We start from the raw sequence: 17,815 nt of genomic DNA, 5'->3' as shown, positions 1-17,815 counted from the left end.
TTTTATCGCTAATCTTTTAAAGCCAGATGGATTTTAGGATTGCAAAACTTTTCATGAATTTATAAATGTATTTTAAAATTGGATTTAAGATTTTTAGCACCGTTTGCATTAACATTTTGAAAACAACGCTAATTTTTTTGTCATTTTTTGCCCTGCCCTCGAATTTGAATTTGAAGAGGAACAAATACATGACATAAAATTTGTCATGGCCTAACAGGAGAACCAGCATTGTTTTGGTCATGATTTTTAAATGATTCATTGAAATATATATTTAATCTGGCTTTTTTTTGTAGTATGCAATTTCAGGCCTCATTTGATAAAAAAAATATTATTGAGAAAAGGATTTTAAGGTCCATGCAGAAATTATAGATTTTTGAGTTTCATTTTTGGGTCATATATAGGGTAAGTAATTTTTCACGATTTCACGGGACGGGGACCATCCATAAACCTCGTGGACACTTTAAGGGGAGGGTGGGGGGTATGGCGATTGTCCACTATCCATACCAAAATTTTTTTTATGGACAATTGTCCACGAGGGGGGAGGGATTTCCAAAATAGTGTCCACGTAGTTTATGGATGGTCCCACTCGTAAAAACAACGAATGTTTCAGTAAGAAATTTTCTATGATAGGAACAATATGTGCTTATTAAATAATTCAATTTTATTGTTAATGTTTAATGAAAATTTTGTAAGGCATTTTTTTCTTAATCTGTTGTTGAACTAATTTAAATGATTCAAAAAAAAATTGTTAAAATTTGACCAAAAACTAAAAATTTAAAGATATTCGCTGTAGCTTTTTTGTATTTTGCTTTTTTTTCAAAATGGATTTAAAAAATATTTTTATTGGCCATAAAATAAAAACAAGCATTGGATATGCTGTAGAAAACACAAGCAATATTTTGCATATGACAAAAAAGTTAATTTAAATGATAAATAGAACAAATAAGACTAAATTTTTTTGAAAATAAATTTTGATAGAAAATTTTATTGTTTTTTTTTTATTTTCGGATGAAAACAGGGTTGAAACAGGGTATCAGAAAAAATCAATTAACTGATTATTAATGAAGCTTCACGAAAATGTACACAGAAAAAAGGTAAATTTGGAAGCTGTAATTTTTGAAGGTTGAATATTACCTCTTTTATGATGTAATTTTACCTCAATTTAGACTGAAAAAGTGACATTACACCAGAAAAGTGGTAAAATTACACATTTCCAGAGGTAAAATTACACCTTTTTTCTGACATAAAAGATGTACCCCTTCCCAGGTGTAATATTACCATGATTTTTTTTCTGTGTAGGTTTTTTTACAATTTTCAATGTGATTTTTAAATTAAAGATTTCATTTTTAATTCGATTAAATAATTGCAATGTGCATGCATGACCAAATAAGGTCAGCAAGCCATTGACTGGGAGAGGAGTTTTCTTTAAAAATCTACTCCTTTCGTTTTTTGTCACGCAAAAAAATAGCTGACAAGAATTTAAATTTCAACCAATTCGTTCGATTTATTGAGCAAAAGATTCGTTTTCAATTTGTGACAATGTTTAGAGCAAAAGTTTGAAAAAGTAATCAAATTACATGTTTTTATGTTTGAAATTTATTACAAAAAATCTGTTAAAAATAAACAAATAATAAAAATTTTGCCAAAAAACTTTATGCAATTTCAACAGTTTGTGTTAAATTGTTGTGAATTACGTAAAGTCTTTATGAGCTACTGCCAAACTGCTCTTGATCTATCGCTAACTTCCATACCGAGTGAAACCCGGGTTATCGCCGTGTGAACAGAGCACATTTACCTCCTTCTGGAATAGAACATTAATCGCGGGCACGTTCTCCAACTTTAATTCCACCGGGTAGAGCCCTCGCCGAAAATTATGCTACCTTTTCCTCGGTATCGTGCGTCTCCAAACAAAACCCACACCCACCACCGCTCCCTTGCAAGGACACTTTCCAAAGCAATTTGCAAACATTTGCTGATTCATGAACTTTCGCTGTCTTTCCAGCAACAGCAGCAGCAGTTTTCGGGAGAGGGTGAGCGAAGAAAAAAAAGGATATCAGCGCGATTCCATCCAGTCTTCCTTAGGAAAATCCTTGCGCTATGCTTAGCATCGTTCAGCACGACCTCAAATAATTCAACCTTTATCGCGACGGTACCACACACGACGATGCAAACTCTCCTATCGTTGGGGAGATTCTGGCATGGAATGTAGAGTTTTGCAGAAAATGTGGCAAAACTTCATGTTGAAATTTTGTGTTGAATTGTGAAATTTTTGAAATACTGGAATTGATATATGAATAAATTAAAAAAAAAATCACTTAAATTTCCTATTTGTACAAAAAAATAAAACAAGGTTTTAAATCGCGTTCAACCTCAGCCACATTACTCACACTTACCAGCCGTGAGTGTGTGTGAACAAACACACGCAAAACCAAACATGGATTGATGTACGCTCAATTTGACAATGAACACACATCATCCTCTCTCTCAGATGCGATGGATTCCGGTGCTGAACCAGCCCCACAGCTCAGGTATCAAAGTGGGTGGTGTTAATAGTGCGCGAGGATGTAATGTTATCATACCATTCATATTCCAGATCACGCCAGGGATGCTTACTTGGGCATTGATGGATTAACCCTCAAGCGTTGGGGATGTCAAATCAACTTAAACAAGTTGAACTCAGGGACTTCAAAAACCTGCACTTTTTGAACATCCCCAACAACTGCCAACGTAAAACCAATCAACCCTTGTTGCACTTTGCCTTTGCCCTGCCGACAAAGAGTAGAGCCCGATAGACGTTCAGACATCCCTGCCCTGCCGTAATTCTGCCGGGATGACACTAAACACTGACACTGCATGCCAATGATACGGCCACTCCAACCCCGCTTCCGGTGTGACGACGGTTGGTGCACAAGGATGGGTGAAAAATCCGATTTGAGGTCGGAAACGGGGGCAGGGGCATTAATTACAGCCCGTGGTTTGCAGCAAATTAGGCGGAAGAACCATGTACAAAGGGCGCACTTTAGTCTACATTTGGGCGTTGCAAAGTAAACATTTGTTTAAAGCTCAACAATATTGCAGATGAGAAAAAAAAATGCTGTAGTCATTTCAATGTTTTTATTTTAAGAAAATGTTAAACTAAAATAAAAATTCATAATTTAAGTGGCTTTTAAAATCGCTTTTGACTAAATAAAGTATCCCATGCCAGCAATACAAAAAAAACCTTCAAATTGCCTCCAACAACCTTTCCTCAAAGAGTGAAAAAGAAGACTTTTCGGAGAATGATATTCTTGAAGCAAGGGAACTCAATTCCAATAAAAAAGCTGAATAATTTGCATTTTCAACCGACCGTTACCGCTATTCAAAGATCGGCATCTTCATGTTATAGAAATAAAAGTAACCCGAAGTTATATGCACACTTTCGCTTTCAATATTCTCCCGGCAAACCACCTGTAAGTAAAAGATGGTCAACGTCAAATTCACCCAAAAGTGCAGTCTTAAATTTTCTGAATCAAGGTTTCTTTTTTCCTCAAAATGTTTAGAAAAAAATAATTTATGATTTCTCATACAAAAAAAAAAAAACAATTTTGCTTATGTTTTTGAAAAAGCTACAAATAAATCACCAATAACAAAAATTGATGGCAATAAAACCCATCTTTCTTTTATCAATATTGCCGCAAAGGAAAGGGGTTCGACCTTTGGGTGTTTTTGCTTGTGTTATTCCTTCGGTGTTCCAGGAGGGTCTCTGCTAAAAAAAAAGTGGGTTTCTTTTCGATGCGATTGGTAAATCCCACAAGTGGGTCCACGGTGAATTGATACGCAATGTCGAGTTCAAGTTGTGTAGAGGTTGGCGACCTTGCACGGTTGACGGAGCATCAAACGAAGATAAACTTAAATGGCCATTTTTGAGATGAATATTTTCAGCTTGATTTTTTCTGGGTTTTTATTGGCTAGAATATAGAATCCAGAAATCAACCAGAACCTGTTTCAGAAAAAGGGTTGTATGTGATCGGTATCTTAATAATTCCATACAGATTTTTTTAAAGGCAATCAGCTATGTTTTTGGAAAGCAAATATTTAAAAAACGTTTTTTTTTTGTGGTTTTTATGGTTAAAATTGTTAAAATTTAAACTCTTCTATTCACAGTTATGAAAACATTCTAATAATACATTTGGGAATGATGACAGAAGAATGCGGATGGATTTTGTGTCTTGAAAATTTGTTATTTTGCCGCGAAAACATGGAGATTTACATATTCTTATCTGTAGGTAGTTGTATGTTTTGCACATCACTTGAGGTAAAATTAGACAATAAAAGAGGTGAAGGTTTTTTTTTGCGTCACGCAACGCAACTAGCGTGGAAGTGTTATTAACTCTAAAAATAAATAAATTTACATTTGTTTAGGTGTAATTTCACTTGTTCCACAAATTTATTTAGAACTACATAAAAAAGTTACCCAAAATTAAACATTTATATTAAGTTTTACATAAAATGTTATTTTAGAGGACTTTTTTTAATTCATTCTAAAAAAATACAATTACCATTAACAGGTTTTCGTAAAAAAAAAACAAAGAGAGCAATTCTCTCCGAATTCCGGAAATGAATTTTATTTGTATTTTTTTTTATTTCAAAGTTTTTGGGGGCCTTCCCAATGATCGTGTTTTTTTTATTTTCAAAGAAAAAAAACGGGCAAAAATTGCCGCAATGTAACGAATTTTTGAAAATGTGATAATTTTGGAAATTTTATGTTTGCAATTAACTAGCTGCTGATATATTGCCATTTGAAACGGAGAGCTACTTGGGTGAGACAAAACTTTAATTATGAACTGAACCATAATTATGGACCAACATTTGAAACGGGCGCATACGCACTTTGACAGCTGGAACTGTTTTGCAAATTCCGATACAACCGGTAACTATTTTTCAAAAACCTTTATTAGCAGTGTTGAAAGGAAACTGGGGAAAGCAAATAGTTGGAACTGTCCACATTATTTCATGTGTTAGAAAATTTTCTGATTTTTTCAGGGGGTGAAAATAATTTCAGAAAAACGAAGTTGACTTTATAGCTGTCGGCCACCATTGCTAGTACCAACCAGTAGTGTCTTCCTTTTAACGACAAGGACTTCGCCTCCCTGGGCTCCTAAGTGTTTGAGTACGGCACGGAGCGACGGCGCCGGATACCCATATTTACACAAAGAATTTTTAGAGCGCCCGCCGCGGGATTCGAACCAGGAACCTCTGGATTGTGAGTCCAGTGCGCGGTCCGATTGATCCACAAGGGCGGGACCGCTCATTTCAGAAATGGTCACTTATATTCACTAATCAAAAAAAAAATAATTTGAAATCATCGAAAAACTGCAAATTTCAAAATCAACTTTCAGTGTTCATATCTAAAAAACTGTACACTTTTTCAAAATCACTGGCTAGTACATTTCAACTTCAAATTTGATTTAACATTATAGAATGCAGCCATATCCCTTTATCTAAAAAATACAAAACAAATAAACAAAAATACAAAAGATAAATATACACAAACTTGGCCGATTTCGTAAAGAATCGCTCATGTATAAAACAGTTTTGAAATTATTCTATGTAAAGTAGTTGATGACTCATATAAAATTAATTACATAATCAAATGAATTGTTTTGAACTCAATTTGAATTCATGGAAAAATAAAGGATAACTAAATTCTAAAGAAAAAGTAGCCTTAAGAGAAGCACTTATAAAAAAATATTAGAATGATAATTGCTTTATGATTTAAATCAAACTTTCCCATTCATCAAAAAATGGCAAAAAAGCCAGTGGCATCATTGTATTGCTTTGTTCTATTGAAAACTATTTGTTTATTTGAAAATTTCTATCTTGAGTAGGGATTTTGGAACTAGTTGCAGTCTCTGGTAAATTTCTCAAACACAGTTTTTAATGAACTTTTAAAAGCAAAAAAAGGGTTTTGACAAATTTTACTTTTTTTTACAGTTTACATTTTCTTTTCATATTTTTGTAGATAAAATCTTAATAAGGGTCGAAAATACACTCAACAAAATTTTTAAATTATTTTCATGATGTTGAATGAAATTTGCAATTGAAAATGGGTAATTTTGCTTGAAACGGCACACCACTCGAAATCAAGTTTCTTCTGATCATGCTCATATTCGGTAGAGCTAAAATTTATGCAAAATTGTACCCCCCCCCCCTTCTTTTTACGCACCGCCCTAAAGTTTTGCGATTATCGTATTATTTTCAAAAAACCTCTGGCAAAATCTAGGAAACAAAAAATGGTAGAGCAGAACTCGACTGTCATCTTAAAAAAATGATGCTGAATTGAGTCGTGCATGCTTCAACAGCTACACTAAATTTGAGCATGATCAGAAAAAGTCGATTTCAGATTTGTACGTTTTTGTGTACAGTTGGCGCGACCCAAATAACATCTTTGAAATTGTTATAAAGTGGACAGCATTTAGGTTTAAGCATTTTTCATGTACAATCGACGATATATTAGAAACTATTGATCCGTTTTTCAATGTCAGAATCATTGCTGAATATAATACTTAAACTTGTGACTATTTCGTTAAAGCGAAGAAACAAATAACTAAAAATACCTAGTTTGAATCCTTAGAAAAAAAATGGAATTTTGATGAATCCACATAAAAAAATGCTAATTGAATATTTTAAAATTTATCTGACTTCAATCAAATTGTTCTCATTATACTCACAAATTTAACGTTAAATTTCGCAAAACCCATTAAAAGCTTTCCCAAAGCTCCACTCAAGTAAAGCACCGCACATTTCCACCACGGGTCAACGCCGGTAGTGCGCGGTGCCAAAAATAACAGCCCATGATCATAAATCTTACCTTTCACCTTGCGCGCACTAGTCTCATATGTGTCTTTATCAGGTATTTCCTCCTTGATTGCTTTTGCGTCCAACGCCATCTGCCAGAGAGTATGGAAGAGAGAGAAGGGAAAACCTGCCGTTACCATAGGATGCCACAAACAATGTTTTGTTTTAGTTTATTTTTTCACTTCTGTATGAATCGAGCCCCGTTGTGGGGAAAATTATAAAAATTGATTAATTCTTCAACTGCCACGGGTCCCACGGTCTGTCTCCACCAAGTGATTTCCAAGAGTGAGCTGCAACAAAAAAAATCGAAAAAAAAACAACCAAAACCCTTTCAGTTTTCCCAACATGCACTCCGTTTGAAATTGTGGGGGAGAAGAGGAGCTACGGGAAAAGCCTCCCACCAAGCCGATTAAATTGACATTCAACCCCTTTTTTGCAATTAGAAAACCTGTCAGCGACACGTTTTGCCACGTTCCCGGTCGAGTTGAGCGAGGGGGGGGGGGGGGCACGTCCAAAAAGTGTGCTGCCGACACGCCACCCGGGCAGCAGCTGCAGGAAACATCGCCCAACTCACCACCCCCTTTTTGAGGTGGGTGGGAAAAACAAAAAAAAAAAGTTCACAGCTGCAAGAAACAGCAGAGCAAAACGAAAAACCGTCAAAATCAAATCAAAGCAGAATGTTTCCACTCTCGAAATGTGAGTGTGCACACAAACACGAACACACACCAACACTTGCCGGCTGCTAAACAGAGCCACCCAACACCACCCACTCAAGGGGAGGGAGGGAGAGCTTTTTCCGCGCCCAGGGGAAGAGAGAATCGAGAGAAGAGCTCTGTTTGCTTTCGATATGCCACTCACAGATGGCGGCGTGTGACTGAGGCGGTGAGTTTGGACCAGTTTGTTTTCTTTCTTTGCAGTTTGAGTGTCGTTACTAATCGCTTGGGGACTTAATGACGTTTTTGAAATCCTTGTTAAATTGATTGTTGAAGCTAATTTGTCTTTTAAACACATTTTAAATATGAATTTTAAACTCAACATTATCAAAAGTTTGAATTGAATTACTTTTTCCAACAACTAACCTTATGAAAGACTAAATCAGTATTCACGAATGATCCCCTCTATGTAAAGTTTGTAAGTTAGTTTTTATTTAACTCTTTTGTAAATGTAGTGTTCAACATTGAGCTATACAATCTCGATTTGGACCCTCAATATGTTTTTGTCGGAATAAATGTAGGTGGGAAAAAATTTCAACAACAGATGTGAGTTACTTTAATAAACAAAAAAAATAACTGTCAAAATCTCACAATCATTACAAAAACAAAATAACTTGTAAAATTAAAGTAAAATTTATGTTTTTAGACTTAATGCTGCTTACAGTAAACTAGATTTGAAGTCTTTTTTAACAAACATTATTTTTTTAAACTTAAACTCAGATTTCAACATACTAAATTGACTTTTTCAATGTACAGTCGTGCCTCGGCTAAGCACCGCATATGAGAAATGCAAAACCGGAATGTGATTCTAGCTATATGGGAGACATTGGTTATAATCGTATGAAAAATCATCCAAACTTCAAAAAAATGTAGTATTTTGGAATCTACATGATGTCAACTATTCATTGCTATTATAATTACATCTAAATTTTCACAAAAATACGTATTTTTCCTGAATTTTGAAAATGCATTTTTTTCTAGAAAAAAAACCTCAAATTTTGTGTTATTACAATATGGGTATCAAATAACCGATTTTTTTTCATACATTTCGAAAGCTATATTTTTTTTTAAACAGTAAGAATTTTCACAAAACTACGTATTTTTAAAAAAATACTCCAAATTTAAGTTTTTTAAAATATGGGTATTGAATGATCGGTTTTTTTCTTTGCATTTCGAAGTCATGACACACATTTTTCAAAATACTCAAAATTTTAACAAAACAACGTATTTTTGGAAAATTCTCAAAATATAAGTTTTTACAAAATAAGTATCACATGATTGAGATTTTTGAAACAATTCAAAAGTAATAACACCATTTATTGAAAATGCAAAAAAAATCACAAAACTACGCATTTTCCAAAAACAAAATTAAGAATTTCAGTTTTCTTACAATATTTTTTAATAAATTTTGAAAGTAATGAAAAATAAATGTAAAATACTAAAAAATCACTAAACTACGTATTTTTGAAAAAAAAACTAAAAATTTCAGGTTTTTGCAAAATGCGTATAAATTATTTGTTTTTTATACAATTCGAAAGTTTTAACACATTTTTTCAAATACCCATTTAGTAAAAAACAGACATTTTAAGTATTTTTTTCGAAAATACGGAGTTTTGTGGAAATTTTGAGTATTTTCAAAAATTTGTGCTATTGCTTTCGAAATGTATCAAAAATCCCGATCTTTTGATACTTATATTGTTGCAAAACTGAAATTTTGTTTTTTTTTTGAAAATACGTAGTTTTGTGAAACTTTTGAGTATTTTTAAAAAATGATGTTATAACTTCCGAAATGTATGAAAAATCCCAATCATTTGATACTCATATTGTAAAACCTGATATTTTAAGTATTTTTGAAAATACGTCGTTGAATGATAATTTTGAGTATTTTTAACAATTTATGTTATGACTTCGAAATCATTTGATACCCATATTGTTAAAAAAATGATTTGAATTTTTCGAAAATACGTAGTTTTGTGAAAGTTTTGAGTATTTTCAAAATATAATGTCATTTTGCATAATTAGTTTCTTGATAAAAGTTTACAAACAAGTTTGGTTTTGGTTAAGATTAGGACAATTCAAACATTAGTTACACTCTAACAAAAAATAACCGATTATTATACAAGTTTATACGGTCCAGACTCGGTTATCCGAAGCCTCGATTATCCGAAGCTCGATTATCAGCGGAGATCGCGAAGATCGATTATCCAAAGGTTTGTATGGGACTTCGGATAATCGAATCACGAACAAAAAAATTTCGTGTGTTATCATTTTCTTGTTTTTACCATAAAATTCGAGTTCTGCAACCCCATTTTTGTCAAATTTGAGTTGTTGATTGCCTATCAAAAATTAAAATGCATTTTTTCAATATCACATCACCGCCATTTTAGCCGCCATCTTGGATTAAAAAATTCTAAATCAATTTAGTGTAGTTTAGGGGTCATACCTAAGCTCGACAATAAAAAATTAGAAAATAAAAAAGAAAATAAAAATTTCGTGATTGAAATGTGAAACTTGTATGTTTTTTTTTATCAACTCTATATTTTTATATTTTTAAAATCACACTTCAAAAGGGTTTAAATCAAATTTATTGGTGCTTTTGAAAAATCAATCAAATATAATAAATAATTTAAAAAAAGATTTATTAAGATCAAGCATGTGATTTAAACTGTTAATTTTAAATTAAAAATTGGAGAGTGATTCAATGATAATTCTCCAGCTGGCATAAGCTTAAAAAAATATTTGCAACGACCTTATTTACAAACAAAACACTTACTTTGAATTTTGAACCAAGTATAGTAGATTTTACCAATTTGATTTTTGATTTTTAGCTAAAGTTTACCTCATGCAATTTTGTAAAATATCAAGTAATAAGTAAGATTATTTATATTTCCTAAATGGGTCATTTAACCCCAACTGTATACAAAAAGTACAAATTCGAAAACTTTCTCTTAACAAACTCAAATTCGGTGGAGCTATTGATACCATCAAGACATGTAAGAATCCCGATTTTGAACCAGTTTTGGATCAAAATTTCGAGTGGTGTGCAACTTGTCGCGAAATGACTGAAATTAAATGAAAAGAAATTGTTGCTACATAGGTATATAAATAGGAGTATATTATTTCAAAAATAATATAAATGATTTAATTAGCTTCGAACAAAAAAGCAAAAAAAAATCGTTTCAAATCGAAGCATTATTTGCTTCATACAAACAAAACGACCCTAGATTAAACACGTCTCGTAAATTATTCCGCGCTGTCATTTTCCTGACCTCCCAACCTCGCCATTATCTCTTCAAATTATAATGTCTCCTTACGTATGCTAAAAAGTGCACCAATTTGTCATGAATTCCTAATTTCCCGGTACTTATCCACGTCAAGAAAATGGGAATCCGCGGTAACGGGTTCTGCAGACCCACCTCCTCCTCCTCCTCCTCCTTTGCCACAATTATCGTTATTATTGTATAACTTGTTCAGCCCATTAAACGACAGCTATGACAACATGTCATCGTCTAGTTTTTCCCCCGCTACCAACACCCCTTTTCCTTGCAAATCTGCTTCACGCGCTCGCAAATCGTTATTCTCTGCGATTGTTCGAAGGCAGTGCCCCTCCTCCATCTCACCGTTTGGGTTGGCTCGTTTTTCCACCGCCCGATAACAGCCCCTGATGCATCATCGCCGACTGTTTACATTGGAAGGGGAAAAAAACCCGAAAGGAAAAACGGCTGCAGCAGCGCTAAAACGGTAGTGGTTTTGGGTTCTTACTATCCCGTGCTGGGAATGTGATTGCAGGAAGGGTAATTTGACAGTGGTTACTAGTAAGTTTATCAGAAAAACTGTATTTTTTAACAGCAAAAAAAATAATAATCACAATTGAAAAATCGATTGTCAACATAGGATCACCCGTACAAATCTTCATACAATTTTGACAGCTGTCCATGCAAAAATGGTACGTAAACATACGTAAATCTGTATCATTTCAAGAAAATTTCGGTTTTGTCTTGAGCAAAGATGTAGGTAATAATGAAAGCTATTCAAAAATAGGTGCACGGATTTTTTTACGAGCAAAAAATTATTTTTTAACAAAAAAATTTATGTGTTTCAGGGGACTAAAACTTACAACTTTTAAGCCATGGAAAGGTCGATTTATCCCTATTTAAGAACTTTTCAAACTTTGCACTTATGCTTCTAAGCTTGGCATATCAGTCTAGTCAGTTTCTAGTTAGTTTCTATTTCTATCAAGTTGTTTAAAAAGTTTGAATCATCGTTTTGGACGGAGTTACGAGCGAGTGCTTAACCTAACATATGAAAATTCCTCTCATTTTTTTTGATAATGAAAGTGCAAAATTGAAAATTATATATTTTTTTTCAGCTATTTTTAATCAAAAAACACTGTTTCAAAAAAATACAAATGATTATTAACATTTGGGTAATTCTCTACCAACTCACACGAAATCGGGAAAAGTTGCCCCGACCCCTCTTCGATTTGCGTGAAACTTTGTCCTAAGGGGTAACTTTTGTCCCTGATCACGAATCCGAGGTCCGTTTTTTGATATCTCGTGACGGAGGGGCGGTACGACCCCTTCCATTTTTGAACATGCAATAATTTGCAGCCTGAAACGGTGATGAGATAGAAATTTGGTGTCAAAGAGACTTTTATGTAAAATTAGACGCCCGATTTGATGGCGTACTCAGAATTCCGAAAAACGTATTTTCATCGAAAAACACTAAAAAGTTTTAAAATTCTCCCATTTTCCGTTACTCGACTGTAAAAATTTTGGAACATGTCATTTTATGGGAAATTTAATGTACTTTTCGAATCTGCATTGTCCCAGAAGGGTCATTTTTCATTTAGAACAAAATTTTTCATTTTAAAATTTCGTGTTTTTTCTAACTTTGCAGGGTTATTTTTTAGAGTGTAACAATGTTCTACAAAGTTGTAGAGCAGACAATTACAAAAATTTTGATATATAGACATAAGGGGTTTGCTTATAAACATCACGAGTTATCGCGATTTTACGAAAAAAAGTTTTGAAAAAGTTACTTTATGCGTTTCTCTTTGTTCCGTCGTCCGTGTCTGTCGCGGGTGACCATGAACGGCCATGATCGATGACGACCAACTTTTTCAAAACTTTTTTTCGTAAAATCGCGATAACTCGTGATGTTTATAAGCAAACCCCTTATGTCTATATATCAAAATTTTTGTAATTGTCTGGTCTACAACTTTGTAGAACATTGTTACACTCTAAAAAATAACCCTGCAATGTTAGAAAAAACACGAAATTTTAAAATGAAAAATTTTGTTCTAAATGAAAAAATGACCCTTCTGGGACAATGCAGATTTGAAAAGTACATTAAATTTCCCATAAAATGACATGTTCCAAATTTTTACAGTCGAGTAACGGAAAATGGGAGAATTTTAAAACTTTTAAGTGTTTTTTCGATGAAAATACGTTTTTCGGAATTTTGAGTACGCCATCAAATCGGGCGTCTAATTTTACATAAAAGTCCCTTTGACACCAAATTTCTATCTCATCACCGTTTCAGGCTGCAAATTATTGAAAAACACCTCCTTTTCGCATGTTCAAAAATGGAAGGGGTCGTACCGCCCCTCCGTCACGAGATATCAAAAAACGGACCTCGGATTCGTGATCAGGGACAAAAGTTACCCCTTAGAACAAAGTTTCACGCAAATCGAAGAGGGGTCGGGGCAACTGCTGTGTGAGTTGGCGGAGAATTACCCATTTATTTAGCCTAAATTTAAAATCTAAATAATGATGTATTTTATGCCAATAAAAAATAAAATAAAGTATTTTTAAATTGCAATTTTGATTAAGACTTTAAAAATAGTTTTTAATATTTTTCACGGTAAGTTTTGTTTTCAAAAAACATAAGAAAACCCTAAATGTGAGTTTAGTTGATAGCACCTTGTCAAAGTCATTTGAAACGATAGAAAAAATCCAATCAATGTCGAAAATGGCTTTTTTTTCAAAAATGTCCCTCCCAATGTCAGAATAATTTTTCGAACATTTGTGCCATTTTTTTTTAAATTATGATATTTGAAATAAAAATATTTAAATTAAAAAAGGCATTTTTTGCTACAAAATTACTACTTGATTTGAAAAAAAAAACACTGCTCGATGTAGCCATCATGTGCACCGTTTTTTGGTCACTTTGGAGAATTGAAATATTTGTTTCACGAGACTAAAATTCAAGAAATTGTGCGTTGAAATCGATCAAATCAATATTTCTTAAACATCATTTCGTTCTGTAATTTGCTATTTTTCTTTAAAATCATCACAGAACAGCCACTTCATCGGAATTATTTTTAAGACAAAATACAGATGAATTGAAATAAAAATATAATGACTGATTTCAACCTTTCAAATGTTAGGTTGGTTTTAGATTTTGAACCAGATGTTGTCGAGTCATCTTCAGTTGAAATAATAATGCTCTATGACAAACATCTAGAAAATCTAACTCTTCTCATTTGTAATATTTGGCATGGCTAAATCTCTGCAACTACAAATAAAAATAATCAATTTCTGTAATCATAAATTGTATTCATGAATTTTAGAACCACGAAGAAATTTTTTCATGGGTATGGTGCATTTCTAGAGTTTTTTTTATTTAAAAGGTCCTTTAAGCTTATGTGTTTCATATACCAATTAAAAAAAACTCGAGATTTGCACCATAAACGTGAATATATGCCTGCGTGGTTCTCAAATTCATGAACATTATTCACGATTTTGAGAATTGGCTTTTTCCGTAAATTAAAAAAAGGAATTTCTCTGCTTTCCTCAGAAATAAACATACAAAGACACTTTAATTTACCAAAAAAATAACACAGGCCAATTTAAAAAAAAATAAAGCTAATTTTTAAACAAATTTTATCTTAAAAATTGAAACGATTTTTTTTTCAAAATATTTTCATTCCTTCCGTGATAAAAAAAAATCGCTGATAGAAAAAAACAAAATAAAAAAATATACTTTTGTTTGACTCAAAATTGACTTTTTTAATTAGGATATAATAAAAAAAAAACAGTTTTTGGAGATTTTTAACTTGGTAATAAAGCCGTTGCACATATTTTTCAAAGTTTATGTCGCCCCCTCCCCCCTTTCAAAGTTTGCCTGAATAATCAGGGGGCAAAACATATTTTTCGAAAAACTTCAAAATTTTAATGAAAATTTAAGTTTCATCAACTTAAAACCACTTAAAATGCATTCTCCCGCGTTTATAATCATATTTAGCATGTTTGAACTCCTTTGAAAACATTTTAAATTTTCATGAAATACCAATGTACAGTCCCACGAAAAGTTTTTTTTTTGCAAAATAAAAAAATCCGTCAATATCTCAATATTTTTAAAACTAATGATTTTAAAGCAACTGTACGCCTGTGAAATGCATTTTAAAACACTTTTTTCATCGAAATGTTGAAACCTTGGCTTTTAATTTCAATTTTATATTTTTTTTGCCCCCCTCCTCGACTTTGGTCAGAGCCTACACAGAAAAAAATATGTGAATTTACTCGATACGGGAAACATGAATCTCATGTAAACACAGTTGATGTAAACTTGAGATTCGACGTAAACGGTTAAATCACACGTAAAATCATGTTTTTACGTATAATTTGTTGCAAATTTACATCAAATTACATTTAACATTCGGAAATATTTTTTTGTGTGTAGGGACATAAACTTCAAAAAATATTTGCAACGGCCTAAACAAATAATCAAAAAGAGTAATTTTTATTGGAATGTTGATTTTTTCTGAAATGTCCTACAACTTTTACTTAGAAAGAATTTTAAAAAGATGCAAAGTGGCTGTTTCAGTCACTGGGAAAGCGCTCACAAAATTCAAGTCAAATAACAAAAAGTAAAATTAATCCCATATTATCAGCCGTTGTCGCGACAAATTTCTCACCTTATCTGCGACCATTCATTTTTTTCACCATTACATTTTATTTATTAAAATAATGTTTTAAGAACCAACAATTCCCAATTCTCCCCCCCCCCCCCATTAAACCCTTCTTCAAACCCTTTCCCCACGCACTGCTAACGACGAATGAATGGGAAAAACTAGCAACTGTTTGCAACCGTCTGCGACTCGCTGTGAGTGTGTGTGTGTGCTAGAGAGAAAATTCGCCAAACCAAGCCATTTACTACAACTTGCACGTGGGTGGGTTGGCGTGAGACTTCAAAGTGAGAGTGAGTGCCAAACAAGAGGAGGGGTGGGGAAAGGGGTAAAGAAAACTTTGAGAACCTCGGATTTAAAAAGAGGTGGAAGATTGAAGAGAAAATCCCTGCGTCAAAGAAGAGGGAGGGAGGTTGAGAAAGAGAGAAAGAGAGTGAGAAAAACAGAAGCACATGTTGCAATTTAAAATTTCCCAAAGCGTTACACGGAGAGACACAAACACACACTTGTAAGAACATAAACACAAACGATGAGTTGTCGCAAAGAAAGGGACACACAAACATACGCAGACACACACATGTACAAACAGAATGCATGAATGGAGCCGTGTGAGAATGAACGGCTGCTTGGTGTTGTTGTTGCTGCTGCTGCTTCTGGGCGGTGTGGTGGCTTGGAAGGGATAAATCATTTGTTATTATGGGTTTCGGGAAAAGTACATAGCTGGGAACAGGTGTGCTCTGGTGGTACTTGGATTGGCCTGAAGGGTAACGAAGTTTTAGTTGTTTCTAGAAACGATGTTTATTGACTGAAATCTCGTGCAATAGCAACGTAAAGGCATTGTACAACAATCGAGACCAACAATATAATTGAGCAATTGAAGAATTGAAGAATTGAAGAATGGAAGAATTGAAGAATTGAAGAATTGAAGAATTGAAGAATTGAAGAATTGAAGAATTGAAGAATTGCACGGAACAAAATCCGGTTTGCGGAATCGGAAACTTTGCTTTCGATTTGCTCTAAAAATCGCAAATCTCGGTTTCCACCCGTCAGCAGGAAACATTGCTTCCAATATCGCAAACGATTATTTGCGATATCGCAAACGTAACGCAGTAACGCCCACCCCGCCGAAAGCACGCAGAACGCAGCCACTTCAATATTTACCTTTTTGAATTGACCGTTGCTGCTCGAAATTCAGTTGGAAATAAAAAGAAGAAGCGCTCATTTAATTTTCATTTATTTGTTCATATTTCTAAACATAATAAAAAGAGGTGTATTTATTACGAAATTTTACTGATATTGTGTGATGTTTTTTTTTTGGCTTTTTCTAAAATACGGTGACGATTCGAATGAGTCGATTTCTCTGATGTCCTCGATGTCCGTGGTGCAGTTGGGTACTGCTGCCGTGAAATCGCTGATGTACGGATGATGTCAGTGTTGATGTTTTGATGTCAGTGTTTTGTGCAGCAGTGTGTGCGATATCCGGTTGACGATCCCCGCCTTGCCCAGATCCTTCTCATACTCGGTGACGTCGGCAGCGGAGCCACCCAGATAGAGGTGCTGCTGAGACCATGCCAGCGTACTCGGGCCGGCAATCTTCCCCTTAGCGGATTCGCGAAACGCCGGAAGTTCACCTCGTTCTGGAGGTTTCGGCTGTTGGCTACTTCGTGCATTCGGGAAAGGTCCTGGTGCGGACTCAGGTTCATGCTTGACTCTGGAGCATATGATGCCTCATCAGGGCAACAAAGGCGCCCATGCACAGCGCCACGATTGCGATTCCATTTCCGATATTCACCTCGAGGACCAACTTGAGTGGAGCGGCATCTGCTAGAAGACCGTCCGCCTGGAATGAGCCCCAGCTTTGAACACATTGCTGGCCGAATTCACGTTGCAATCGTGAGGCGTAGACTGCGAAAGAGAACACAAAATTAAGTTTAAATTTTTGTCCCTTCACACATCAAAAAACTAAAATTAAGAACTTTTAAAAATTAAAAAAATTCAAAAATTTAAAAATTCAAAAATTCCAAAATTCAAAAATTCAAAAATTCAAAAATTCAAAAATTCAAAAATTCAATAATTCAAAAATTCAAGAATTCAAAAATTCAATAATTCAAAAATTCAAAAATTCAAAAATTCAAAAATTCAAAAATTCAAAAATTCAAAAATTCAAAAATTCAAAAATTCAAAAATTCAAAAATTCAAAAATTCAAAAATTCAAAAATTCAAAAATTCAAAAATTCAAAAATTCAAAAATTCAAAAATTCAAAAATTCAAAAATTCAAAAATTCAAAAATTCAAAAATTCAAAAATTCAAAAATTCAAAAATTCAAAAATTCAAAAATTCAAAAATTCAAAA

General features: G+C 33.6%; 1 protein-coding gene across 3 annotated transcripts in view; it reads right to left on the bottom strand.

Annotated features, from left to right (window-relative positions):
• LOC119767097 (protein CBFA2T2) overlaps positions 1-17,815 on the bottom strand; it is a 169,547-nt gene that overhangs the window by 59,845 nt on the left and 91,887 nt on the right. For all 3 annotated transcript variants that reach the window (XM_038254723.1, XM_038254722.1, XM_038254724.1), the window contains one exon: positions 6,851-6,929. In XM_038254723.1, the coding sequence (XP_038110651.1) occupies positions 6,851-6,929 (79 nt within the window). The remainder of the gene's footprint in view (positions 1-6,850; positions 6,930-17,815) is intronic.

Source organism: Culex quinquefasciatus, chromosome 2 (assembly GCF_015732765.1).
Source record: "Culex quinquefasciatus strain JHB chromosome 2, VPISU_Cqui_1.0_pri_paternal, whole genome shotgun sequence".
Classification (NCBI taxonomy): Eukaryota; Metazoa; Arthropoda; class Insecta; order Diptera; family Culicidae; genus Culex; species Culex quinquefasciatus.
The sequence above is the reverse complement of the archived record's forward strand: the minus strand, read 5'-3'. Positions and strand labels throughout refer to the sequence as shown.